The sequence below is a fragment of the Episyrphus balteatus genome, chromosome 1 (genome assembly GCF_945859705.1).
Source record: "Episyrphus balteatus chromosome 1, idEpiBalt1.1, whole genome shotgun sequence".
Taxonomy (NCBI): domain Eukaryota; kingdom Metazoa; phylum Arthropoda; class Insecta; order Diptera; family Syrphidae; genus Episyrphus; species Episyrphus balteatus.
Window position 1 is genome coordinate 23,760,218 of NC_079134.1, and position 26,939 is coordinate 23,787,156.

At 29.2% G+C, this 26,939-nt stretch overlaps 1 protein-coding gene across 2 annotated transcripts; it reads left to right on the forward strand.

Annotated features, from left to right (window-relative positions):
- The first annotated feature begins 457 nt into the window (after positions 1-457).
- On the forward strand, positions 458-26,672 carry LOC129905122 (unconventional myosin-VIIa-like). 2 transcript variants are annotated; one of them, XM_055980512.1, is made up of 17 exons: positions 458-867; positions 10,310-10,570; positions 10,686-11,804; positions 11,873-12,014; positions 12,073-12,207; positions 15,528-15,766; positions 15,858-16,700; positions 22,050-22,250; positions 22,306-22,682; positions 22,734-22,938; positions 22,995-23,396; positions 23,457-23,567; positions 23,629-24,449; positions 24,505-24,643; positions 25,222-25,587; positions 25,655-26,377; positions 26,440-26,672. In XM_055980512.1, the coding sequence occupies exons 1-17, from the start codon at positions 841-843 to the stop codon at positions 26,620-26,622; spliced, it is 6,294 nt and encodes a 2,097-aa protein (XP_055836487.1). In that variant the 5' UTR covers positions 458-840; the 3' UTR covers positions 26,623-26,672. The 2 variants fall into 2 exon arrangements, with proteins under 2 accessions (XP_055836487.1, XP_055836486.1); XM_055980511.1 differs by lacking the exons at positions 22,734-22,938; positions 22,995-23,396; positions 23,457-23,567; ... (3 more) ...; positions 25,655-26,377; positions 26,440-26,672 and having other exon boundaries at positions 470-867; positions 22,310-22,333.
- Positions 26,673-26,939: the final 267 nt, after the last annotated feature.

Here is a 26,939-nt window from a genome sequence, read left to right on the forward strand (position 1 = left end):
AGTGACCCAATTTAACACTTTATACCGACTAGCCTGCTTTTTTTTTCTTGAACCCTTTGAGTAAGTTGTATATCCCAGGAAAAACTTGAAGTGCAATTACAAGAAAAACCGGACCGGATTAAAGTAACCAGCAAAATTGCCAGCAAATTAGAAATTATCATTATTCAGTTTTAAGAACAAGTTGTAACTTAGAAATTTAAAAAAAATTAGGTACTTAAAAACCACAGTATACACATAATAATGTAATATCTTCCGAACGTTGTACTGTGCTTAAAAACCTCTATTAAAAAATTATATAGAAGTGTTTCAAAATATTAAGCATGTAAATACAGTGCTACCAAACTAATTAACATAATGAACCATAATTTTTTTTTTCAAACAAATATAGTCCTTCTATATGCTTTTGATTCTCTAAAATTTGCTTAGATATAAAGCACCCTTTTTCTCAAAAAAAAAAAACATTTGTTATCAAAAAATGTGTCTAATATTCCGATAGCACTACCTCTCAAGCCCTCCTATCAGTAAACTGATATGAGACTGATAAACGTTTTTTTTGTTTGAAGTTATAAATTTATCAAGCCAATATGGAATTTAGCGATAGTTCAAAATTTATTCGCACCTTTAGCTTCGGTCGGTGAAGACGTTGAAAATTTGAAACAAAATTTAAAAGAAAAAAAAAACAAAAAACGGATCAAAATTGTTGTTAAAAGTGATCGAGTGTTTTAGTGTAAAAAAAAGTATGACAAATTAGAAAAGTCCAAAATCCAAAATTGAAAAAAAAAAGAAAATCCATAGAGTGTGTGCAAATTTCATCATTCATCGATCAAAGTGGATACAAAAATGTCAAATTTTAACAAAACCGATCACGTAAGTGTTGACATCGAAGTTTGGGAAAATAGTATCAAAATATACTACGCAGTTGGTATTAAACACTACATAGTAGTGATGGAATTTAATCGTTTTATGGTTGATCAAAATAATTCTAACTTCAAAAGTAGTTCCTGTAATGTGAATCATCAAATCTAAACACCACATTTTACCTATAATCTTTAAGAAGGAAGTAATAAAAGTTACTGAGTTTTGCAGGTCGACACATTCAAGTGCGCTTGTGATTGCACTAAGTGGATTGTGACAGTTTGATGTTTTTTTTTTTATTTTTTTATTTACGATCAATATCTAGATAAGTTAGGTAAATATTTGGACAGAAAATAAATGGGAAATGCTATAAGAAGGGAAATTTGAAATGATAACAAAAGGTTTTTGTTTATTTTATGGACAAGTGGATATTACACATCATTAAAGGTGATAGATACGTATACAAAACTATCTACTATCAACAACAATTTCGTTCCAGTTTTGATATGGACATTTAATTGATATTTAGAATTTATAATTTATAATTTTTTGTTTAATTTACTCGGATTCTTAAGCAGTAGAATTTGATAGACAATTGAACGTCATTCAACTATACACTAATATGGATAACTAAAGACTTAAATATTTCAAGATTTTAATAATTTAGTTATCAAGACATGACAATGTGTGGTTAAGGTGAAAATTTTTTGCATTTATTCATAATTTATACAGTAACTAGCTGACCCGGCGGACTTCGTTCCGCCATTTCTTGTATTTATTTCTAATTTTCGACTTTGTAATTAGTTAATTTTCAAATGATAAAGAGGATCAAAACTCGAAAAGTTCATAAAATGAGTTTAAAAATATTCACTTTTAAACTTTTAGCAAAAGTGGCCTATGCCAAATACTCATTCATGCGCATGATTAAAACCTATATTTCCTATAAGTTTGAGATTTAAGTTTTGCAGACTTTCAAAAATTCCAAAAAAATAAAAGACTACTCAAAAATGTCCCTAAAAATTAGTTGTTTTTCAAAAATTTGGATTTCAAAATACAGGGCCTATGAAAAAAAATTTGTATTAGACCCCTAATTTTTTTTTTAATATCTTTCTAATGGTGTAACTCAAATTTCTGTGCAAAATTTTGCGTACTGTAATTAGTCTTTTATCGAAGGTCTATAACTGCAAAAAAAACCTTCATTACTTGGTTCTGAAATTTTTTTGAATTTGTCCAATACCTTTTTTAACTATTGAATAAATTTATCTAGGTATCATTTAAAAAAAAGTCAACTCTTAACGACTTACCGTTTAGAAAATAGCCTCTTTTTTCAATGTCGTGTTACCCCTATTTACCATATAAAATCTTAAATTTTTTTTTGCCTTAAACCTTCTCCTCTTATGCCTCTTTGATTTAAAAAAATAAGCTTTAAAATAAAATAAATATCACTGATGTAACTGGTTTCACTGGTCTGCAAAATTTAACTTTTTTTTTTCTCCTTCAAGTAATTTTTTGATATTATGAAAGATTAGACTTTCCTGAATCTAAATCTGGTTTCAGAAAAATTCTATCAGGTACCATTTTTGTAAAAATGATTTTTGAAAAATGTGGGTAGTTTCTAAAAAATCAACCTTTTAGATTTACTATTTACTATTTATAGAATTGAGCTCAAATTTGGAGGACTTATTCCTCGTAATATGGCCTATCGATTGACACCAAATATGTCCTTTTACATTAATGTTTACTCATATTTTAAAATACTGATTTATAAAAAAAGCAGAAAAACCGAAATTCTTTACTTTTTAGTAAATCCAACATGAACAAAAACCCCTAAAATAAGGGAAAGAAAAATATGTAAAGAAAACCATAATAAAATACATTAAACTAAATTTGTACGTGTTTTGTAATTTTATATACTATTTATCTATTTAGAAATATCTTATTTGTAATAAACCATTCGATAAACTGCCTTGTAAAGCTTCAGATTTGTTTCTCCTAGAAACAAAAGTATACTTTTCTTATAGTTTTTGATGTGCTGAGTTAGAATCCGATGTCAAAAAATTCTATTACGTGAGGATTTTAAGATATTCGCATTAAAGTATCACAAAATCTAGTTCTTAGAAAATCTCAATAAAAACCACTATATCTCCAAACCACAGCTGACCGAAATTTTTTGAGTTCGGATTCAAAATCAGCACACTAAAGTTCATTAGAAAAGTATATTTTTGTTCTAGGGAGAAAGATATATTAATTTTTAGAGATCGTTTTTTTTATGATAAGATATGCCAAACCTACTAAACTTACTTAAATTAAAATATCTCGGAGAAGAAAAGAGATATTGAGAAGATTGAAACTGAATGTGAAAGAAAAAAATAAGTTCTTTTATAAACCGTAACAATTTTAATTGAAAAATATTACAGTATGCCAAAATATTTCTTCGAAAACAGCAAACAAATGTGTTTTTGAGATTTTCTAACGGGAATATCTAAAAAACGTGACGTGCTAGATCAGTTCTGACCTCGGATACGGAATCAGCATACAAAAATCCTTTAGAAAAGTATTATTTTATTTAAAGGAGGATTTCCTTGCAGACCAGTGTTTCAGTGTAGTAGAAAAAAAAAATAATGGATTGAAATAATAAGTGTTACCTATGCGGTTAGTATATCCAAACATTTGTATGCTACAGCCCAAACCCTTTAGCAATTAAGTTCAAAATTGGTAGTAATGTTTTTTGAGCTAACGGTACCTGCCATATGACCAATACGAAAAAAAAACTTATAATACAGTAAAATAAGGTGAAAAAAGGGGTAAATCTCGGAATGAATGCTAATAGAAATTTTGTTTGCTCAATATCTTCGTTTTGGCATTCTATAACATACCTCAAAAGTCTAGAAAAATCTAATGTCCGCGAGTCGCGATTTTCAAGGTCAAAGCGCGAAAGGAGATTTTCAAAATTAGCAATAATAGACAATGGTATTATATACACATGTGATACATGTCTTCGAGGTATTTTTTAATGCTGATGCCAAAAAATCTAAAATCAAGACAATCTGACGTCTCTGAAAAAAGTTATACCAGTTTTTCATCTGTCAACCCATATTATTATAACAGTAGCGAACTTATTACCGAAAAACCCTTAAAAGTTATGGTAGAGGAACCAAATTTTGCATGAAGGTTTTCATATCCATTATTATTGCATAATTGCATAATTATAAAACAGTTTTGTTATGATATGAACCTACTAACTGAATTTGTTTTTTTTTTTATTTATATAGACACAACTTAATATTTTTTTATATTAAAAAACAATAATTACACTTGCAAACCAATCTAAATCAAAATCCTTGTTACGAGATTAACGCAGCAATAATTTAATAATATTTCAAAATAAAATTCAATTTAGCCTGCACATAAAGAGTTTTTTTTTTCAAATATTTAGTTTTGTTTAAGCCATTGAGGAAATAGATTACAAAGCAAAACAAGATCTTACTGTTAAATGATAACTTAAACCAAATCAATGACTTTTAAATCTAAACAACAACCCACAATTGATAAAATGTTAATCACATTTTTATGATTAGCTTTTAAGGTTAATTAAAATCTAAATTGTAAGATCTTTCAAAGATATGCATTATACCGTCATCCAAATTTTACTCTATTATTGAATTGTGTCTACACTTTTTCTAGAAGTGCTGAAAGTTTATTTTTTTAATTTAAAGAACTAAATATACATTTTCTATATAAATTTGTAAAGAAATGATTATACTGACCACACGCTAAATGTTCCCTTTTATCAAATTCATCAAGATAAAAAATTAACAAAGCGATTGCGTTCTTTTAATGAATTTGATGAAATAATTTGTTTTTACTTAAAGTATAAAAAAAACAATGGATTTATTTGTCTTATCTTTTATTTTTGATTGGCTGTTTTGTATGAAAACTGTCTATCGGTCAGACAAGTTCAAAAATTTTTCGTTTAACTGTCAAATGTGGAAAATATTATAATTTATAATTTCTGTGTAAATCGTTTTGAACCAGACAATCGTTAGCAATCGCTTCATGCTTACATATATTTACAAATATTGTTTAGAATTTCGTCCAGTTGCGTTACTACTGCTTAAAAAAAAAAAAAAACAAATATTTCGATAGTGAAAAGTTTGTTTTTGGACATTAATTTGATATCAGAGAAACTTCGATAAAAAAAAATGTACCAACTAAGAGATCTACAATAAAAATGACAAATATGTGATTAGGATCATAAAAAACAGATGATTCAGACATTTATTTGTGTTTTGTTGAGCTATTTGTTATTGTTTATTTTAACCAAATCTTATAACAGAAATTAATCACTTACGACTTTAAGATTTATTACAGTCATGCTTACTTAACAAAATAGTTTTGAGGTAGCATTTACTTTTTTCTTATATTTAATCAAACATTGATTAAAAACAAATACTTTTTGCAAACAAAAGTTTTCCTTTGTCAAGTAATTAAATCAAATAATAGAAATCCATAAAACTATATGATTTGATAATAATTAAAAAAAAAAAACTTCAAACAATCAATAAACTAATAAAATTTAAGTTTTTTTTTGTCAATGTGATTATTTTATAACTCGAAAATATTTGTATTACATTTTGTGTTCTGTTAAATTAGAACAAATTTTGATATCTAAAATTTTATCAGAAATTATTGTTCAATTTCGCAATTGCCAAAAAACTAACTCAAAATTAATTCAATAACTGATAGATACCAAATATAAAACTTTTTTGAAAGGAAGCGTTTTTTTTCCTCTTAATGTCCGAGAACCGTTACTAATGTAACGATACCGAATTTTAAATCTTGAAATTTTTTTGACATTAGTTATACTTTGTGTTACAAATAAATACAAGCTTTTCATAAAATCAAAAATCACCAAATACAGAATACTCAACACCGAGTTCTTTAATTTAGAATGGTTATTGGGCCATAACCATATAACTCTTTAAAACAAAATAACATATTTTCTGAACTGAAAGGACAAAGATTCCTATTTCTTCATACTATCAATTCAATAAGTAAAAAGTTCAAATTCAAATTTGTAGGCTTTTGTTTCATATATGCTCAAAAGCATTTAATATAATATGGGTTCAAAAACTGCACATCAAAATATCTATATTCACTATGGCGTATACGTACTTTTTTTGTATTTATATTTAAATTTTATATTTATGCATTTCAAAAATGAAATTTTGCCGTAGAATATGTTTGAGACAGAGTCGATATAAAAAATAATGCTTGTAAAGAATTTAAAAATGGGATAAAGACTTTTCTCCACTTTTAATAGCATAACTGAATCAAAATTAAAAAAAAAAAAAAAATGTTTTAGACCCCAGTTTATCTTAGACTGGGGTTTATCCAATTTTATTTATTTGAATAGGATAAACTCCAGTCTTTCTTAGAAGCAGCTAAGACAATGTCTATGAATATGGCCAATTATGTTTGAAAATGTTACTTAAATTGGTCAGAGAAGCGTTTCTTTGAGTTCTGATATTTTCGTTAACGAATCAAGTTGACTACTTCAAGAAAAAAAAAATTTATACGATTAAAATTTTACAAAAATTACAAAACAGGTCGATATTTATTTTTGACGTGATAACGTCTTATAAATCGATGAACCATGGCAGCCACCACAAAAAAGTGACGCCACTTTCTCTCGCACTTTCGCAGTGCGGCAAAAATTTCAATTAAAAATAAACTATTAGAGATACAAAAATCTTCTATAGCTTATTTGAAAGATAATAACATAAAGCTTAATCCAAATGAAGGATTTTTAAAAATTCCGTCATTTAATAGGGTAAACAGGGGTAAAACGGAAAGAAGAAATTTGGGCTAAAATCTAAGCGCGAAGTCGTAGAGAATTGATTTTTTTGCTATAGATAGATGAGATTAATTTAAGAATAAATGCATTTAAGAAAAAATTCAAAAAAATTTTGAAACTAATCTTTAACGTTTTGTTTGAACGTTGTAGACGTATTGGGGCTATGACAAAATGATGATTTTTTGTAAAGGAAATTTTTGTTGACAATTCTAAAGATGTCAAGTGAAAGACGAGGGAAAAAAAATAAGGCGTCTGATACGTATTTTTTTTTTCCAACACTCTGCGTTTCGAATTATGAATTTTTGAAAAAAAAACCTTGTTTTTTAGGGGTATTTTTGGGTAATTTTTGATTTTTAGCTTTTTTTTGGAGCGTTCAAAAAATCTCAAATTTATAGCACATGTTTTGGCTTTATGCATACATGTGCAAAAACTTGGAATTGTTTAGTGAGTTTTGACTGAAAAACGGAAGAAACAAGTTTTTAAAAAACATGTTTTTTTTACCGTTTTTAACCGATTTTCATCGTTTTTTATTTTTATCTTTTTTTCTTTAATAGATACAGGAATAAAGTATATGGAGTAATGATAGACCATGACTACGACTATATGTGTGTTTCACTCACTTTCGTTTACACAATTTTGAGATAACGGTAAAATAAAATTTTAGAATTCAACAGGTTCTAACTTTTGACCAAGAGCAGATAAAAATTTTATTAAAATTTAATGAGCATCCTGATACAATTACCTTTCATTTGGTATATCACACATATCGATAGACTAACTACAAGCTACACAATGTTAAATCAAGAAACTTGCGAAAAACCTCAAAACACCAGTACAGATCTGTTGCCCCCCGAACAGCCACCAGTGTGGGAAGTACCGTAATCTCAGTCTGGAAATTCGACATGGTTGATTTAAAAAATTCTAACTTCTCTTGTAAGCATCTTTGAAATGAGATTGATACGTCATATGAAAGGTGAAATAATAAGCTTTTACATGGTATATATTTTTTATAGGTTGTCAAACAAAAAAATTGATTCCATAGCCTGAGAACATAAAAATAAATGTTTTTTTTGCTTTTTTAATGAAATTTGATCGAGTTCAAAAAATTCTAGTTCTTTTTGTAGATGTCTCATAGACCTGATCGATATATTATATATTTTGAGCTAAGACAATAAGCTTCCAGATGGTATAAAATGTTTTATAGGTTGTCAGGGAAAAAAATGGAATTATGACGTGAGAAGATGAAAAATGATTGTTTTCAATAATGCGCAAAAAGTGCGCATTGTAAAAATTTAAAAATGGTTTTATTCTTAAGAAGAAATACTTGACTTTTAAATTGCATAATTTTTTTTGTAAGCTTTTAAAATAAAAAAAATTAATATAATGAGAAAATAAAAAAGGTATTTTTTTTTTTAGCTTTTTCTAGTAAATTATGATTGTTTGAAATAAGTAAACGCTTCAATTGACTCATTTTAAACAAAAGCACACAACCTGTTTTCTGACGACGTTATCACGTAAAATCATCGTCCGTAAACCGGCTTTACAGACAACCTCTTTTTTAATGAAAATTTAATTTTCAAAAACTCTATTCAAACCATCATTTGATCTTGTGCTCATAGCCACTGTCTGTATTTATTTATATGGATCGATAAGGGCTTATCTCAAATGCTTGAAACCAGATTTTCACTATGGGATCGGGTCAAAATTCTGGCTTCAAAATTCTGCTTTTCAAAATTCTGCTTTTTCAGCGAAAATTCTGTTTTTCAAAATTCTGCTTTTTTTTTATTCTGTTTTTCAAAATTCTGCTTTTTAAAATTCTGCTTTTCAAAATTCTGCCAGCATTATATTTGAACAAAAAAATTCTGCTAATTCTGTTTTTTTTTTTATAGCATATGCGCTGGCTAAAGAAAAATACACCTCATTAATGTAATTCAACATTGGTACTTTCCTAAATTTTTTTATTTAAGTGTCGCAAATATTTTTTTAAATGCATATACTGACTTTCTTTCAAATAAAATATGTATACTAATTGGAACCGATGTTGTACATTCCTTTTCTTATTCAAAATTTGAATATTCATCTTTATTTGATAAATTAATAAATTTTTAGTTATTTTCGGAAATGTTTAATATTAAAAACCTTTTCTTAATATTTTCAAATTTATTCATTTATAAAACAAAAATTAATTCGCATTTAAAAAATGACAAATTATGTAGGTAAGTAATCAAATAAGCAGATAATTTTTCAAAAAGATGATTTTACAGAATTCTGCAAAAAATTAAAAAAGGGTTTGGAAAATGTTAAAAAGCGCGCGCTTTTTAACATTTTCCAAACCCTTTTTTAATTTTTTGCAGAATTTTGAAAAGCAGAATTATGAAAAGCAGAATTTTGAAAAACAGAATTTTGAAAAACAGAATTTTGAAAAGCAGAATTTGGAAAGCAGAATTTTGTAAAGCAGAATTTTGAAAGCAGAATTTTGACAAAAGAATTTTGACCCCGGCAGAATTTTGACCCCAACCCTATCACTATACCTTACCTCGTTTATTCGACGAGATGTGTAGAAAAATGCATTTATTTGGGATTTTTTTGTTTAGGCAAATAAAAATGATATTTGTTCCTAAAAATATATTCTATCTATCATCGTTTTCAATTGAGTGGTAAGGTTACAAAAAAGCAGTCAGATAATAACAAATTCTAGTATTACAAAAAAAACACCTTTTCCTCAATATGAATTTTGAAAAAAAGCTAAAATTGAATCATCAGTTAAGAACAGAATAAATTCATTTTTTTCCGAAATAAAATTTGCTATCGATTTGGTGCACACCTAAAATGTGTTTCCAATCGCCAGTTTTTCTACATCTCTGAAAGCATAGAAATTCCATTATTACCCAAATTAATTAAATCATTTTTTCGTTTAGATGAATTTTTTATCATATAGATAAGACCTGCGAATTTGGGACAAGTCATCTCAACATTTAAATTTTTGTTCCCAATTGTTCATATTTTTTTTTTTAATCAAAAACAAAATATATGTGAAATAGAATTTTCTAAGGATAATTTTCTACAAAAAGGAGTTCGAAATTTGACCTAATGCTCTTTTTTGAGTTCAAGTGTATACAAAAGCTTCCTTTTTTTTTGAAAATCATTACAAATTTCCTCTTTAATTTTAACAATCACTATTTTTTTTACCAAAGAAAACTTAAAGTATTAACCTCTTTTTCAAAAGCATATTAAGCTTCTTTTTTGTTTTTGAAAAATCATTAATTTTCGACCTCTAGCACTGGTAGAGATTGAAAATGGATTGAAAATACTTTTGATGATTTTCAATGCATGAATCAACAGCCCAAAACTGTGAAAAATTTAAATTGATCTAAAAATTGCATGAAATAGCAATGCGTTCGAATTTTACAAGCTAGGATAAGGTGTTTTACCTTAAATGGTATAATAAAGAGAAATGGTGTCAGTAACTGGGAAATATCTACCTTTTTTTTTTCTAAATATTTAATTTTAAAGAACTGAAGAGACATTGTCAAATATAAAAGCAGATTATGGAACCTTATCAATTTGTTAACTTATTTTACTTTTTTGTATTTTTAGGGCGAATATGTCTGGATCAACCCATCAAAAAAAGACGAATTCGCCGTACCCACGGCAGCCCGAATAATTCGAACAGATAAAGAAAAAACATTTGTTTGTGACGATGAAGGCCGTCAATTTTGGATACCCTCATCACAAATACTCAAGGGCATGCACTTATCATCCCAAAATGGCGTCGAAGATATGATAACACTGGGTGATTTGCAAGAATACGCTATTCTACGTAATTTGTATATTCGTTACAAAAACAAACAAATTTATGTACGTAAGTTATAAATTCATACACTCTTGACTATGACTTATCAAATATGACTCACTTTTAATTGCTGACTCATTAAAAAACATCATTTACTATTTTTATGTGTACTCTTTTTAGACCTACACAGGTGCCATGTTGGTTGCCATTAATCCGTATGAAGTTCTATCAATTTACACAAATCGCGAGATAGCACTTTATCGCGGCCGCAAGTTGGGCGAATTGCCGCCGCATATATTTGCGATAAGTGATAATGCTTTTCAGCAAATGAGGCGAGAATCGATGAATCAATGCGTTGTGATAAGCGGCGAATCGGGAGCCGGCAAGACGGAAAGTACAAAGTTGATAATGCAATATTTGGCTGCAATCAGTGGCAAGCATTCATGGATTGAGCAGCAGATTATCGAGGCGAATCCAATTATGGAGGCTTTTGGCAATGCCAAGACCGTGAGGAATGATAACTCTTCGAGATTTGGCAAATACATTGATATAAGGTTTAGTGATACAGGGGTTATCAAGGGTGCCCAGATTGAACAGTATTTGCTTGAGACCTCGAGAATAGTTTCTCAGAGCAAAGATGAAAGGAACTATCATATTTTCTATTGCATGCTAGCAGGCTTGAGTAAAGATGAGAAAAAGCGTCTTGAACTTCAAGATGCCGGAAAATACCATTACCTATCGCAAGGTGGGTGTTTAACGTTGGAAGGAAAGAATGAGGCCAAATCATTTGCTGATATTCGATCAGCTTTGCAAGTGCTCTCATTTAAACCCGACGAAGTTTGGCAGATTTTTTCTCTTTTGGCCGCAATTTTGCATTTGGGTAATTTGAGGTTTGAGAAAACTGTCGTAAATAATATTGACTCGTCGGAAATCCACGATAGAGTAAATGCAGCAAGAATTGCAAATTTCTTGGGTGTTTCGACAACATCGTTTTGTGATGCTTTAACTAGGAAAACTATCTATGTCCATGGCGATAAGGTGGTAACTTCAATTTCAAAGGATATAGCGATGGAGGGGAGGGATGCATTTGCAAAGTCACTTTATGGAAAAATATTCACTAGAATTATAGATTGTATAAATGAGACAATCGACAAGGATAAGGATACAAAACGAATGAAATCAATTGGAGTATTGGATATCTTTGGATTTGAGAACTTCCCCACGAATAGTTTTGAACAACTTTGTATAAATTATGCAAATGAAAATCTTCAACAGTTTTTTGTGCAGCATATTTTTAAGGTAGGATAGAAAATTTGTTCAAAAAGTTTTCAATTTTGCAAATAATTTTTTTTTTTAATTTGTTAAAGATGGAACAAGCTGAATATGCAGCTGATGGTATTGATTGGGAAAATATTGCTTTCAAGGATAATCAAGAAATTCTTGATTTGATTGCAATTAAATCAGTAAATGTTATGTCATTGATTGATGAAGAATCTATATTTCCTAAAGGTAGGTGTTATTTTGTTTGTAATGAAAATTTTAGAAATTTAAACAAATCTTTCTTCAGGAACCGATGCAACATTGCTTGAAAAACTACATTCTACTCATGGCTCAAGAAGTATTTATATAAAACCAAAGTCCTCACAGACCCCATTGTTTGGAATTGTTCATTATGCTGGTGTTGTTATGTATAATCCAAGTGGTAAGTAAAAAAATATATCTTTGAATAAATGGGTTGAAATTAAAATAATATAATAAATAAAGGTTACGCATACGCCACAGTGAACCATTGACTTATATCTATCATTTCTATATTATGTCTAAGTAGCATATTTTACAAATTTTATTTGCTCAATTTCATATCCATTAACAGTTGGTTATGTTTAGTTAGCATGTATATTTTAAAGGTCCTTTAAATATGTTTTTAGAGGTCTAAAAGTTGAAAATTCTGTGGTAATTGAAATTGTTCAGAAAAATGTTTTTTGGGAAAAAAACAAGAAAACATTATTAAGGGGAGTTAAGGATTAAGTAACTAATAGTACGCATTTAGTAAAATCTTAGGTTATGACAACTAATTTTAAAGTATGTAGTTGTAAATGTTTGATTAAATGAAGGAACAATTTAGAGAACTTCCCTGAAAAAGAATTATTTATTTGAATGTTTCACTTTCTCTGAAAAAAAAACCCTTTTCCCATTTATACATATTTGTTGGACCCTTATTTTACTTTTTGTACTGAAAATAATGTCATATACATACATAATGTACCACTAAAAACACCTTTTTCAGGGAAGTTGGACTGTCCTAGTTTTTATTTATGGGCTTATACCTAATAATTTTTGAATGGCCGTACGATTTAGAAGCTCTTGGGAAACTTATTTTAAAGGCAAGTTTCTAAGACCTTATGCTTCTAGGCTGCGTTACTCAGTTTGGCGGAGACGAAGACAAATTAAGATTTAGAATTACAACTTAACTTCTATAACGTCGATATTCCAAAAAAATCTAATGGTTTTGGGTTATTCGTTAGAGGGGAAAATAAAATTTAATGTTCAGAGACATGATTAACATGATTAAATAGAAAAACTTGATTTTCTCAAAAAAAAAAATCTGTGAACATTGGCAAATAGGGTCCTATTTTGAAAATAAAAAAATATGTTTTAAACCTTAATTAACGGTACCTATCATAGATCCGTTTATTTCTGGCTTTCGGATTGGGTTTGATATCCCACATTTTATATTCCTGTTTTTTAAATCCCGTTCTTTATAAAACTGCTTTTTTTAATCCCGCTTTTTCTTTTAAATCCCGTTTCTTATAGTCGCGTTTTTTACCATCCCGATTTTGCAATCAAAACTAGTTTTTTTTAAAACTAATTGTTGATTTATAAAAACAAAAAATAAAACAAATTAAAAAATTAATAAGATTTTTCTAATTGCATTTTTTTGTAACTTTTAGCACACATACACGGTTAAAAATTCTTGAGTATTTTTTAATACTTTTTGGGTTACATATAGGTCTACACCAGAAATGTATTAAAATTTCATACATGACAAATAATAAAGTTTTTTAGTTAATACCTACAAAGTGTATTAAAATTTAATATAGTTGTATTAAAAAATAATACAGTTCATATTAAAATTTAATACCAAATGTATTAAATTTCAAGTATTGCATTTAAAATTGTATCTTTTTATTTTAATTTATAATAAGAATTTTATTAAAAGATAATACAAAATTATTTCAACTCAATACCAAATGTATTTAATTGTTAATAAAATGTATTATTTTCCAAAATTCATTACTGAAAATAAATATTAATCATAAATAATATAATAATGTTGATATTATTGTCTCTATTTTATATGTTTCACAAACTGTCGCATGTAAAATCTTACTGCCGATCAAAATTCATCTGCAATGTATGCATTTTGCTTCGAAAAAACACCAAGCGGCTTTAAATTAGTAAAAATTTACAATTTTTGATTTAGATTTTTTTTTAAAAAGGTACCTCAAACATGTTTTTTTTTATTTTTTAAAATTTAATATTCTTGTATTACAATTTAATACTTTTTATATTAGTTTTCAATAAATTTGTATTATATTTTAATACAATTATATTAAAATGTAATACAAAAATGTAAAAATTTAAGCTAGTAAAATTCTAATATTTTTTTTATTACAAGTAGTAAACTTAATACTTAAATATTAATATTTAATACAAAAAAAAAATTAAAAATAATTTTAATACTGTGGAAGTATTAAAATGTAATATGTTTTGTACAAGAGCTGTATTAAAAAATACTCCAGAATTTTTAACCGTGTATCAACAAAGTAAAACTGTTTTCATAATTTTAGTTCAACTGTGGGTATGCAATGCTACAGTTTTACTCATTTTTTGTCTATTTTTTTTATTATTTTGTTATAAAAAAACTCGATTGTCGGGATTTGGCGTTATTTTAAAAAGCGGGATTATAATTGATCTGGATTCTAAATAAACAGGATTTGTTTGGTCGTAATATTGTTCTTATGAAATAACCATTTCATTGATTTCCATCTTCTTAATGGGATATTTGTTAACAATTACACTGGTTTACAGCTAAAATGGACACTCAATCCCATTGTTTTTTTATAGCTTACTTTGACCTCAGTGACTCGGAAATCACTTTAAAAAAATTAAGATGGATACGTTTTCGAGATATGATTTTTCAAAGTTTTTTTGTCGTTGTTTGTTCCAGCCTACTTAGTATTCGGGCTATACCTTGAGTAATAAAAGCCATCGTCTAAAAGCTGAGTAAATAAGTAACAAATACTAAAACAACTTTTCTGGGTCACTCCAGATGTTTAAGTGCAATGTATTAAAACATTTAAAAAAATCGTTTTTTAAGGAAATTTGCAAAAAAAACTTTATTACTGAAAGAAAAAATCTAAATCTTTTGAATCCTCATAGTTTAAAATTTTGTATGTATAGAACACTTTCTTGCAAAGATAAAAAGATAATTTTCTTCAAAATCTATTGATAAATTATAAAACTTTTTCTGTTACTTTTTGAGTTTTTGTCTATAACTTGAAAAGCAAGCCGAATTTGAAAATTTTTATTAAGTAATTTTCTGTAGATAATTAAATTTCCTATCGATGTGTATCCTTTTTAAAAAAAATTTAAAATTGATAGATTGTAAAAAAACTAGAAACTAGAAAAAAACGAAATTTTTAATGTTTTTACTAAATGGTCTAATTTTATCAATTGAGCATTTATAGATATTGAATATGTAAAGGAGAAAAGAAGATACTTTATCTTCCAACATATTGGTCACATAACACATAACGGCTAAAATTGGATAAAATTTATGGACTTTCAAAATCTAGAATTTTTGGTCTTTTTGAACCATTTTTTTTTAAGCTCTAACAACATCTAACTAAAATTGTAATTTGTTTCCATTTAAAACTTTGATTTAAGTGAATAAATTTACAGTCACAATTTCTTCTTATTAGTTAAAATAATAATTCATTTTTTCATTTTTCTTTGCAGGATTCCTCGAGAAAAATCGTGATTCATTCAGTATGGACATTCGTGAAATGGTTGCCAAATCTACCAACAAATACCTCTTGAAAATCTTCTCTTCTGAATTACACACAGATATAATGAAAAAACAAACAACCTTATCAGTGAAGTTCCGAAATTCGTTAGATGCTCTTATGAAAACGCTTTCTTCAAGTCATCCATTCTTTATTCGCTGTATCAAACCAAATGAATATAAGGCTCGTAATGTAAGTAACTTATAAGTTCTGTTTATATTTTGAAGACATTTAAACTGTTATTAGCAAAATTATGAAAATAAACTATTCTTTTCTTTTCTAGGACTTTGATAGTGAACTTTGTGTTCGTCAACTTCGATATTCTGGCATGATGGAAACAGCACGTATTCGCCGAGCTGGCTACCCAATTCGACACACTTTTGCTGAATTTGTTGAAAGATATCGACTTCTTTTGCCAGGTATTAAACCACCTCATAAAACCGATTGCTTAGCGGTCGCAAAGAGAATTTGTCAAGAAATACTACCACCAAACTCTGACTATCAATTTGGCCAACGCAAGGTTTTCCTCAAGTACATTTCCGACACATTTTTGGAGAATGAAAGATCACGTATTATTCTCAAGTCAATTACGCTTATTCAACGAGGTTTTAGAAGAGTTCTCTTCAAACGATATTTGAATAGGTATCGTGATGCGGCAATAGTCATTCAAAAACATTGGCGAAGTCGGCGACTTCGACGAAACTTCTTAACCATCCAAAATGGTGTGCATCGATTACAAGCTTGCATTAGATCCCGTCAACTTACATACAAATTTACCATGATACGGGAAACTGTAATCAGACTTCAAGCTCATGCCCGAGGCTATTTAGTTCGTAAAAAGTTCCTTACTGTGTCTTCAGAGAAACAACAAGAATTGAAGAGGATCAAAATTCTTCGTATTTTGGAAGAGAAGAAATATCAAAAATCTGGCGACCGAAACTGGAAAGCTAAGGCTGAAGCTAATTACAATCAAAGACTTAACGAACTGAATAAGAACTTTGTCAACTCGGTCAATCACACAGAACCAAAAACTCCTGAAGACCAGAATTATAACTTTGATTTTGATAGTGAAGTTAATGAAGCATTTGGATTCTTGGACACAGCTGATGAGCCATCTGGACCGAATGTAAGAGATAGGCTTAACTTTTTTGAGAAGAATGCTCTGAACAAAAAACCTGTGCCCAGTAAGCTTTTGTCTCGTCCTGTGGCTTCATATTCATACGAATCAAGGCTGTGAGGTGGTGGCGCGCATTAAACATCCTTTAAATCATAAAATATATTTAATAGTTAAATTTTGTATCCTTTTTCAATCAATCCTTTACCCATTTATTGCCTGTGTTTTTTGTATAAATAGTCTTAGTTAATGCACGCCTCGAATCATTTAATTATTTATACAAACAACTGCACTCTTGTTATATCAAATAAAATTTTATTGAATCGTGTATTGTGACAAAAAAATTGTGATTTGAACCTGTAAATATGCAATATAATTTATTTTTTACTAAACAAAAAAAAAAAAATATTTAATTAAATAATTATAAATGATTGTTATAGCATTTCTCATGACTGTGAAATATATGTTAAAACTTAAATTAGAAAAGAAAAAAAAACTGGTCTTTGTGTTGTTATTCCTTTTGTTTTGTTTTTTTGGATTGGAAATCTTTGTAGTACCCACTGTTGATCTGTTTTATGCTTTCAATGTTTGAAAATATGGGGTTTTTTAATGCACACTTTTTGAATGGTTTAATTAGAAAACGCACATATGCTTAATTCTGTTGCAGGATAAAGGAAATTTATGATTTGTATAAAACATTTGTGTCCCTGGTCTTATATTAAGGGAGCATGTCAATGTAAGAGTATTAAACAAATGCGAGTTAACAACGCTTATGTAGTTTTAAGACAAGTCACTGCTGTTTTACTCTCAAATGGAAAATCCATTAAGTTTTAAATAGTTTCTTTAAAAGATTGGCTCATCACAAAAAGTAGGCATGCTATGGAAGCTGATCTTATCGGCAACAAGATACAAAGAGTTTTCATGAAATTGAGCAAGCAATTCAGTCTGTCTGTTTTTTTTTTTTTTTTTGTTTTTTTTATTACGTTTTTGAGTGTGACCCTGATATTTTCTTAAAAATGTATTTTTTTTCGGTAAAATATAATTTTTATTTTGAAAAATTATAGATAAAGTTTATTTATATGTAGGCTTACCCATATATATTTTTTTAAACCGACTCTAACGCTATTCAAAAGTTTTTTTCTAAAAATTGTTTGCTATGGGAGAAACCAAAAAGGTAAGCGCCATAGCCAACAAACTAAAAACAACACTGTTCGGCAACGAAAATGGAGCTTGAACCAAACCCATACTGTTCTAGAGGATTTTTGTGTGCTGATTCCGAATCCGAAATCAAAATTACACTGGCACGTCAAATTTTCGAAATATTTGAATATTAACAGGTCAAAAACGCGTTTTTTTGGTACTTTTGGCGTTAAATTTCATCGCCGTTAAATTTTTTTTTTTGCGAAACTAGTTATGCAATCTCCAAAGACCATATTTTATTGTCTTAAATATGTTTATTATTTTTTTTTCAAAATTATTTTTTTCTAAAAGATATTTGGTACAGAAATGTATGATATCTCAAAATCTTGATGGTTAAGGTAACTTATGGTTTTTTAAAGCTGATTTAAAGTAAATTCCAGTTTTCGAATCCTGATTCGAATTTATTTATTTATTTATTTAGTACAGCTAAATACTAGCTTCAATTTACATTAATTTACAAATTTTAACAAAACATTATAACATTATATTAGGTATAAATTACAAAATCGAGTAAAAATTTGATTGAAATTTAGGAGATAAATTAAGTGATTGGTCAAATAAATTATGAAATCTATTATTGAAAACCTTAAATAAACTGAACATTACATTTAAAGGAGAAAAACGTTCGTAATTGGTACGATAGTTTGAGATTAATATACTATTGTTGACATTTCTGAAATTGCGTTGAGGAATATTAAAATTAATGCGAGACAAAAGGTGCAAAGAGTCTATTTTCCCATTAATTAATTTTACAATGAACGAAAAACATAAATAAGACCTTCTATTCTGAAGACAAGGCATGTCAATAAGTTTGAGTCTATGTATGGGGGGAGGTTGTAAGGGTTGTCCCATCCTAAGCCTCTTAAGGCAAACCGCAAAAACCTTTTTTGAACTCGTTCTAGCCTCGCTATGTGACACTCATAATGAGGTGACCAAACCTGACAAGCGTTCTCTAGGATGGGTCTGACAAAAGTTACAAATAGCTGTTTTGCAATAAAAGGATCGGAAAACTGACGTGACTCTCTCTTAATCCAACCGAGAAGCAAATTGGCTTTATTGCTTATGGAATTGATGTGTTCAATAAACTTAAACTCCAGTTTAGGATCAAATAAGACACCAAGAACAGAAACTTGATTAAATTCGACAAGGAAACTCCATTTAACAAATAATTGAAAGAATTTTAGATAGTTTTCTCGTAAAACTCATCAAATTACATTTGTTGACATTAAGAAACAAACAATTACGAACACACCAATCGAAAAATGAGTTAAGGTCACATTGCAACATTTCACAATCACGAACATTAGAGACGGTTTTAAAGATTGTAACATCATCCGCATAAATAAGGCAATTCGAATGTTTCAAGACGGATGGTAAGTCATTTATGAATATTATAAAAAGGATAGTGCCCAAATGGCTGCCTTGCGGTATTCCAGAGTTAACACAAAAGTATTTTGATGGACAACCATTGAAAAGCACCGAGTATGATCTATTTAATAAATAAGATTGAAGCCACTTAACAAAGTTTTCATTAAATCCAAGAGCTCGCAATTTACTTAACAAAATTCTATGCGAGAGTTTGTCAAACGCCTTGCTGAAGTCTGTGAAGACGCAAAGTAGCAAAATATTACGGAAAAATAATATTTTTATTTCAAACGCGAAAAAAAAAATTAAGTTAAAATTAATTTTTGGGACTTTATAGCTAAAATAGTAATGAGTAGAGCTCAAAAACTAGACGTGATAGAATAAATCTGTAAACAGTTTTGAGTTCAGCACACTCAAGTTGACTAAAATCATCTTACAGAGTTCTTGCTCCCGACTTTTTTTTTATTTTTGCCGACCAGTGTTATTAGCAAAAAATGAGTTATGAAGTTTGGGATAATTGGTATAATTAATGGGAAAATCGAAAGAGATGACCGGAAAAGGATGTGAAAAAGTACTTATTTTTTTATTTTTATCTATTGGTTACAAAAAATAATTGGATATTGAAGGAATTTTGTCAATTTGAATTTTATTTAAAGCAAAATGTTAATTTTTGGATTTTTATAAAGACTTAGAGCGGAATTCAGAGTCGTTACTCGAGTAAAAACTTTACTCAAGTGAACATTTGCTCTTGCGTTTTGTCCACTTCAGCTACTGGTTATGTTAAGAAAACCTAAGGGTTTCTTTTCTTTTAGCTTATGAATTCCAACTGAGGATATTTTAAAGTAAATGCTTGGGCAAACACTCATAAAATTGTTCTGAGACTTATGCTTGAGAAAAAATTTTTTTTTGTTTTTTTTTTAAGGGCGCTTCGCTACATAGAAAATTTTAAAGTTGTCCAACAAAATCAAACTTTGAGCTGTTTCCCAAAAATCTTAAATGTAGAATAAAAGGAAAGTAAACTACTCACTATTTGTTTGACAATTTGGTTAGTACAATTTATGACATTCGTTTGAACGATCGTTAAAAAATCCATTTACTGAAAATACACTTGGGTACACAGAGAAAAATATGACCCGCTAAAAACTAACAGATTGTCATATTGTTTTACCGTCCATACATTTCATAAGGAAATCTTATTAAAATCAAGGATTAATAAGGTTTTTTTAAGGAGATTTCTTATTATTTTTAAAGAGAAAATCTTATTAAAATTTGACTGAAAAGTTGATTTTTTTTGCAACTTAGCACTAGAACGAAAATCGCGATCAATATTTTCATGGCAGGTTGGTTCAGGTGGTAAGGTTGGCGACTAATGATTTGAAGTCTCCAGTTCGATTCCCAGCCTGGTCATCGTTTTTTTTATTTTTTTGCAGATTTTAAAACAATAAGGAAAACCCGATTGTTTTAATAAGGTTTCCTTCTTGGATGAAAACCATAGAGAAATCTTATTGTTTTTGTTCTATTTTATGTGGTCTATTTTTCTCTGTGTAATGTGGTATAGGCAGGTTTCTCAAAAACTAAGCATGCATTTACTTTAATTTTTGAACCAGTAGGTGAATCGACAGCAAAAAGAGCAGCAGGCGTGTTTAAATCTCAAATATATCAAATCAACTGGAAGAAATATTGAAAAGTATAAACTAGATGCAGTCGAGTATTTTTTTTCAACTGAAAGGAAAGTGCTTGTGCACTTTCTAAATAATTTTATATTTTATTAAATTTTTTGTTCAACTATTATGTTTTGGCTAATGTGGTTTACTTGTTAAGGGTTATTATGGTATAGTATACCATATTACAATTATAGACATTAGCAGAATAGGGCTGAAAGAAGAATGCATTATTTGTTTTTTTCTTCAGGCAAATAATTTTTCCACAGGTAAAAATTCTTATTTCTGCACTTAAGGCCAAGAATGTTCTTTTGTCCATTATTTATTACTTTTTTTTTATTTTACTATATAATAACTTATTTCAAATCAAAATTAATTTAAATATTTAATTTTTTTTCATTCAAAATAATCTAAAAAAAACATTATATGGGTTAAGTGGTATAGTATACCACATTTGACCACATAGTGTACCACATTACACAGTAGTTTTCAAAAATTACAATTTCGGGGTCAAGTCAATGTTTTTTAAATTTCTTGTTAAGTAATTGTTGCAATTAGCAGAAAAGTGGGAATTGAAAAGCTTATATGTTTATGTGGACATCAACAAAATTTTCTCTAAATTTCTGGTGAGGTCAAAAAAACAAACAACCCCAACAACAAAAAAATACCCCAAATTCCTCTACCTACTTTTTGAATGAAAAAAAAAAAAAAAAAATCTCCGAAAAAATCATCTTGTTTTTTTTTTAATGTGCTGGTTATTATGAGTTTTTCAACATTCTTTTGTTAAAAAGATCACTTTTTAAGTAATACGCTTATTAAAAAAAAAAAAAACAAAACAATACAAAATTTTACAATATTAACAAAAATATGATCTGTGTTTGACCGGCTATCAGAATTCTTAAATATTTGGCATAAATACGGCTTAAGAAAAGAAAATTCATCAAAATGGGATCTTTATTTTAAAAAGTTAAAAGATAAGCATTTTAAAAGCTTGTGTTGACTCCAATATGTAATTGCTTAAGGTGATGCCTTTGTAAAAGAGGGGTCTTAATTTCAGATTTAATAAAACTTATTGCTGCAATTTAACAAAAATTATAATCTTGTGTACTTATGTAACTTCCTTTTTTATTTGCAGTACGTAAGACATTCCAAATTCTCAGGCGAAACAATTCGAGTGCCAAAAATCAAACATACCGTTCTGAAAACATCAGACTACAACTTTTCAAAATTTGCAGCCACTTACTTTAACCCGAAAGCAACAAGTTATTTTAGTAAACTTCCATTAAAAAAGTCTTTACTACATCATCCTCGTCCTAATGATGAAATATCAGCACAGGTTTGTAAAATGATCAATTCTTACAAAACTTTTTTTCAAACCTTTTCCTTTACAGGCAGTTTGGATAATGATCCTTCGTTTTATGGGTGACACTGAAGAACCAAAAACTGAAGAATTTTTCGAAGACCAATACGAACGGCAGTCTCTAAACTCTCCCATAATGGAAAGACTTGTAGCAAACTTAACTAAAATCAACGGTCATAGTCTAACAGACATACAAAAATGGGAAGCTATGGAAATCAAAAATTCTGACCATCATCGTGTAACTCATAAAACTCTCAAAAGAAAAACCAAGTTACCACAACTTTTACGCAATGCTTTAAATAATAGCGATGAAGTTGAATACTATCATCAAACTTTAAGTCTTCCAAGTAGTAAATTAGAAAAGTTACATTTCATTATTGGACATGCAATAATTAAACCACAACTCAGGTGATAACACTTTGCAGTAAGTTTTAAACCTTCTTATCTTCTTTCTCTTAGAGATGAAATATTTTGTCAACTTTGTAAACAACTTATTGGAAATCCAAATAAGAGTTCAGTAGCAAAAGGATGGATATTATTGTCATTGTGTCTTGGTTGTGTTCCACCAAGTCGAAAGTTTGAACAATTTCTTCGAACTTTTATTCGAAGTGGTCCTGAACAATTTGCTGAATTCTGTGAACAAGCTTTAGATAGAACTCTTAAGGTAAGAATTTGGTATTGGTTAAAGAAAATAAGAGATTTTAGAACTTATTATTAAAGAACGGAGCTCGAAAACAACCACCATCTTGGCTTGAACTTCAAGCCATTCGAAAACGCTGTCCGATGACCTTGAATTTCTTTCTTCTGGATGGAAACACAAAAAGACTTCAAATTGACTCAAGTTCAACTTCTAAGGAAGCTGTTGATCAGCTTGCCGAAAATATGGGTCTGACTGATAGTTTCGGCTTCTCGATTGTTATAAGCCTCTTTGACAAAACTTTGTCGCTTGGTTGTGAAAATGAACACATAATGGATGCCATTTCGAATTGTGAACAATACGCTAAGGAACAGGGTCAAGATGAACGAAAAGCTCCGTGGAAGTTATTTCTTCGGAAGGAACTTTTTTCTCCTTGGTATGATCCATCGCTTGATCAACTAGCAACACATTTGGTCTACAAACAGGTACTTATGTACACTCAAAATTTGTTATGAAATAAAATTATGAATTGGAACTTCTTCAAGGTTACTCGGGGACTGAATTTAGGAGAGTATCGGTGCAAATCGGAGAAAGACGTCGCTATGTTATGTGCTATTCAGTACTTTATAGAATACGGTCCAACTATTGATCCAAATGTGAGCCAAATAAGTCAACTTCTGTCTCAATTTTAATAAAGACTGTATCTTTTCTTTCAAGATTCTTCATACTATGATAAATGACTGCGTTCCGAAAGACTTTCTATCGGCTGGTGAAAGAGCTTACAATACCTGGGAAAACCTCATTACCGACGTTTTTAACAAAGTCAATTACTCTGGAAACAATATTTCCAAAAACTCTGCCCGAGAAGATGTAGCAATTTATGCACATTTAACCTGGCCAATGGTATTTTCGAGATTTTTCGAAGCTTTCCGAACAAGTGGTCCAAGACTTCTTAGCGATAATCTTGTGATTTCTGTAAATTCTTTAGGAGTCTATTTCATTGATGAATTCGAACAGATCTTAGCTGAATTATCATATCCTGAAATTCATTCAGTACTTTCAGTAGATGAAGATGAACTACAAATTAACACAATTCAAAAAGAAGACTTCACTTTTAAGTGTCACGAATCGAAAGTTGTTTGTGATCTTATCAATTTTATACTCGATAATCTTAAAAATCGTTCAAAATATGCAATTGTAGTTGAAGATTATAAGCCATCTAGTAGAGCTACAGATCATTTAAGTTTAGTTAAAGGTGATTTAGTGATTTTGGAGAAAGGTATTACAGGAGAAATGGTGATGGATAAGGAGAATCGTTGGGCTCAAGGTGAATGTAATGGAGTTAGAGGAGCTTTTCCAACAGAAACTGTTTATGTTGTGGCAACATTGAATAGACCTTCGGATATGGTTTTGGAGATTTTTAAGGAAAGCGATTTAAGAAACAAGGAATTGAATATCTCGAGTTATACAACTGTACAACGGAAGAGAATGCATACTTTGAAGAAATTTGCTGAATACTATTTCCGACCGAACATCAGGTATGTTCAAATGAAAGGTTTGTATAGAAAAATTTGATATTAATTGTTCTTTTAGTGAGCCATTCTATTTTGAAACACTTGATGAACTTTGGAGTCATTCTGGAGATCCTATTAGAGCGCCATTACTTAAAAAGCTTCAAAGAGATCGTGAGCTGATCGAAAAATCTGTGCTCATCTTTAGTTCCATTTTAAAGGTAAGGCTTGAAAAGCTTTGGGGTAAGTTGAAAATGAAGAAACCGTTTCCAAGTCAAGGTATTTTAAGACCTGCAAGTATAAATCAGTCATTTTGGGTCACTTTTTATTCATTTGAAACACTTTTATTCGGGGTTCCACAAGGTTCCACTATTGGTCCACTTCTTTTTTTTTTTACTTTTTCTTACAATGGACTTTTTCTTTTAGTATATGGGCACTTTTTATTCATTTTAAATAATTTTAATCGTTGTTCCACAAGGTTCCGCTTTTGGTCCACTTCTTTTTTTTACTTTTTCTTACAAAACAGCCTTATTAATGCATTTCTTTCAGTAAATGGACACTTTTTATTCATTTAAAATAATTTTAATCGGGGTTCCACAAGGTTCCACTTTTGCTCCACTTTTTTTTTGTTTACTTTTTCTTACAAAACAGCCTTATTAATGCATTTCTTTCAGTAAATGGACACTTTTTATTCATTTTAAATAATTTCAATAGGGGTTCCACAAGGTTCCGCTTTTGGTCCACTTCTTTTTTTTAACTTTCTTCTTAGAAAATACCCTGATTAATCCATTTCTTTCAGTATATGGGTGATATTCCTCGTGGCAAACAGCCAGTCGACACAGATCTTATCTTTGGATCAGCCCTCGAAAATGAACACCTTCGTGATGAGCTCTATTGTCAACTTATGAAGCAACTAACCGATAATCGAGTTCTATACAGTGAAGAACGTGGCTGGGATCTAATGTGGCTTGCAACAGGAGTCATGTATCCCAGTTCTTTAGTGTTGAAAGAACTTTTTCTATTTCTACGAAGTCGAAGTCATCCTTTAGCCGTGGAATGTTTAAAAAGAATTCGTAAAACTCTTGCCAGTGGTCAACGAAAAAATCCACCTTTTGTACGAGAGATTGAAGCTATACAAAAACGTTCAACGAAAATTTATCATGAAGTGAGTTTTTTTTTCCTTCTAAATTTTTCAAAAATTCCTATAAAATGACTTACAATAATTTGTTTAGATACATTTTCCGAATGACACAAGTGAAAAACTTGAAATACGATCTTCAACTCGAGGTTTCGAACTTTGTTCAATAATTGCTAAACGTTTTGATTTGAAATCCTTGGAAGGATTTAGTTTATTTGTTCGAATTTGCGACAAAGCATTTTCTATTCCAGGAAATGAGTACATATTTGATTTTATCAGTGAATTGATGAAAAGTATGAAGGAAGTCATGACTGGTCGAACACTCGAAAATAACATTTTTCCATATGAGTTATATTTTATGAAGAAACTCTGGTTGGCAATCACACCTGGAAAGGATCTTAATGCAGATTATATCTTCCATTATTCACAAGAAGTTCCAAAATATCTTCATGGATATTACAATATATCAACTAAAAAAGGAGCTTATATCGCTGGGATTTTATATCGCATTCAATATGGCGGAAATATGGTACCGTTGCATAGAATTCATGAAGTTCTACCGAAACTTCTGCCGGTAGATGTGATTGCTTTGGAAAAAAGTAACGATTGGAAGACAGAAATAACTAAAGTTTTACAAGAACTTGGAAATCTAGATGAAGCTCAAGGAAAAAATATGTTTTTGGAAGAAATGTCAAAATTCGAGATGTTTGGTTCAACATTTTTCCTGGTTAAACAAACTAATGATCACAGTTTGCCAGAAACTCTATTGATTGCAATTAATTTAAAGGGATTTCATATTATTGATCCAAAAACAAAGGTAAACATGAATTTTTCTATAAGTTTTTTTTTTTTAATTAATATTTTTGATTTGTTTTTTAGGAAACTCTTCAAAAGTATGAATACTCAGAGCTAAGTCTTTGGAGTTCGGGCAATACGTTTTTCCACATTCGTTTTGGTAACATGATTGATGCTTCGAAGTTACTTTGCTGTACAACTCAAGGCTATAAAATGGATGATTTGTTGTCATCTTATATGAAGTATTTAAACGATCAACATTATTGAACTTTGAAGATCAATAAAAATTCAAAAATTGATTATTTTGAGAATTCAAACTTCCTTTTGATTTTTTTTAGCAAAATCAGTATCCACAATGAATATTTCTTAGTCATAAGAAAACCAAATAATTCTTCTAATATAAATAAAATATATGCAACCTTGTTTCTTATTATCCTCTCCGGTCAAATAAACTTAGTTTATCAACGGGAACCCAGTTTACGGTTGAGTAAGAATTTACAGGGGGCCTTAATTTTTTTTTAAATACAAATTTAGAACTCGTTCAAATATCTACCAGATCCATGATGATATACATCATATTAACA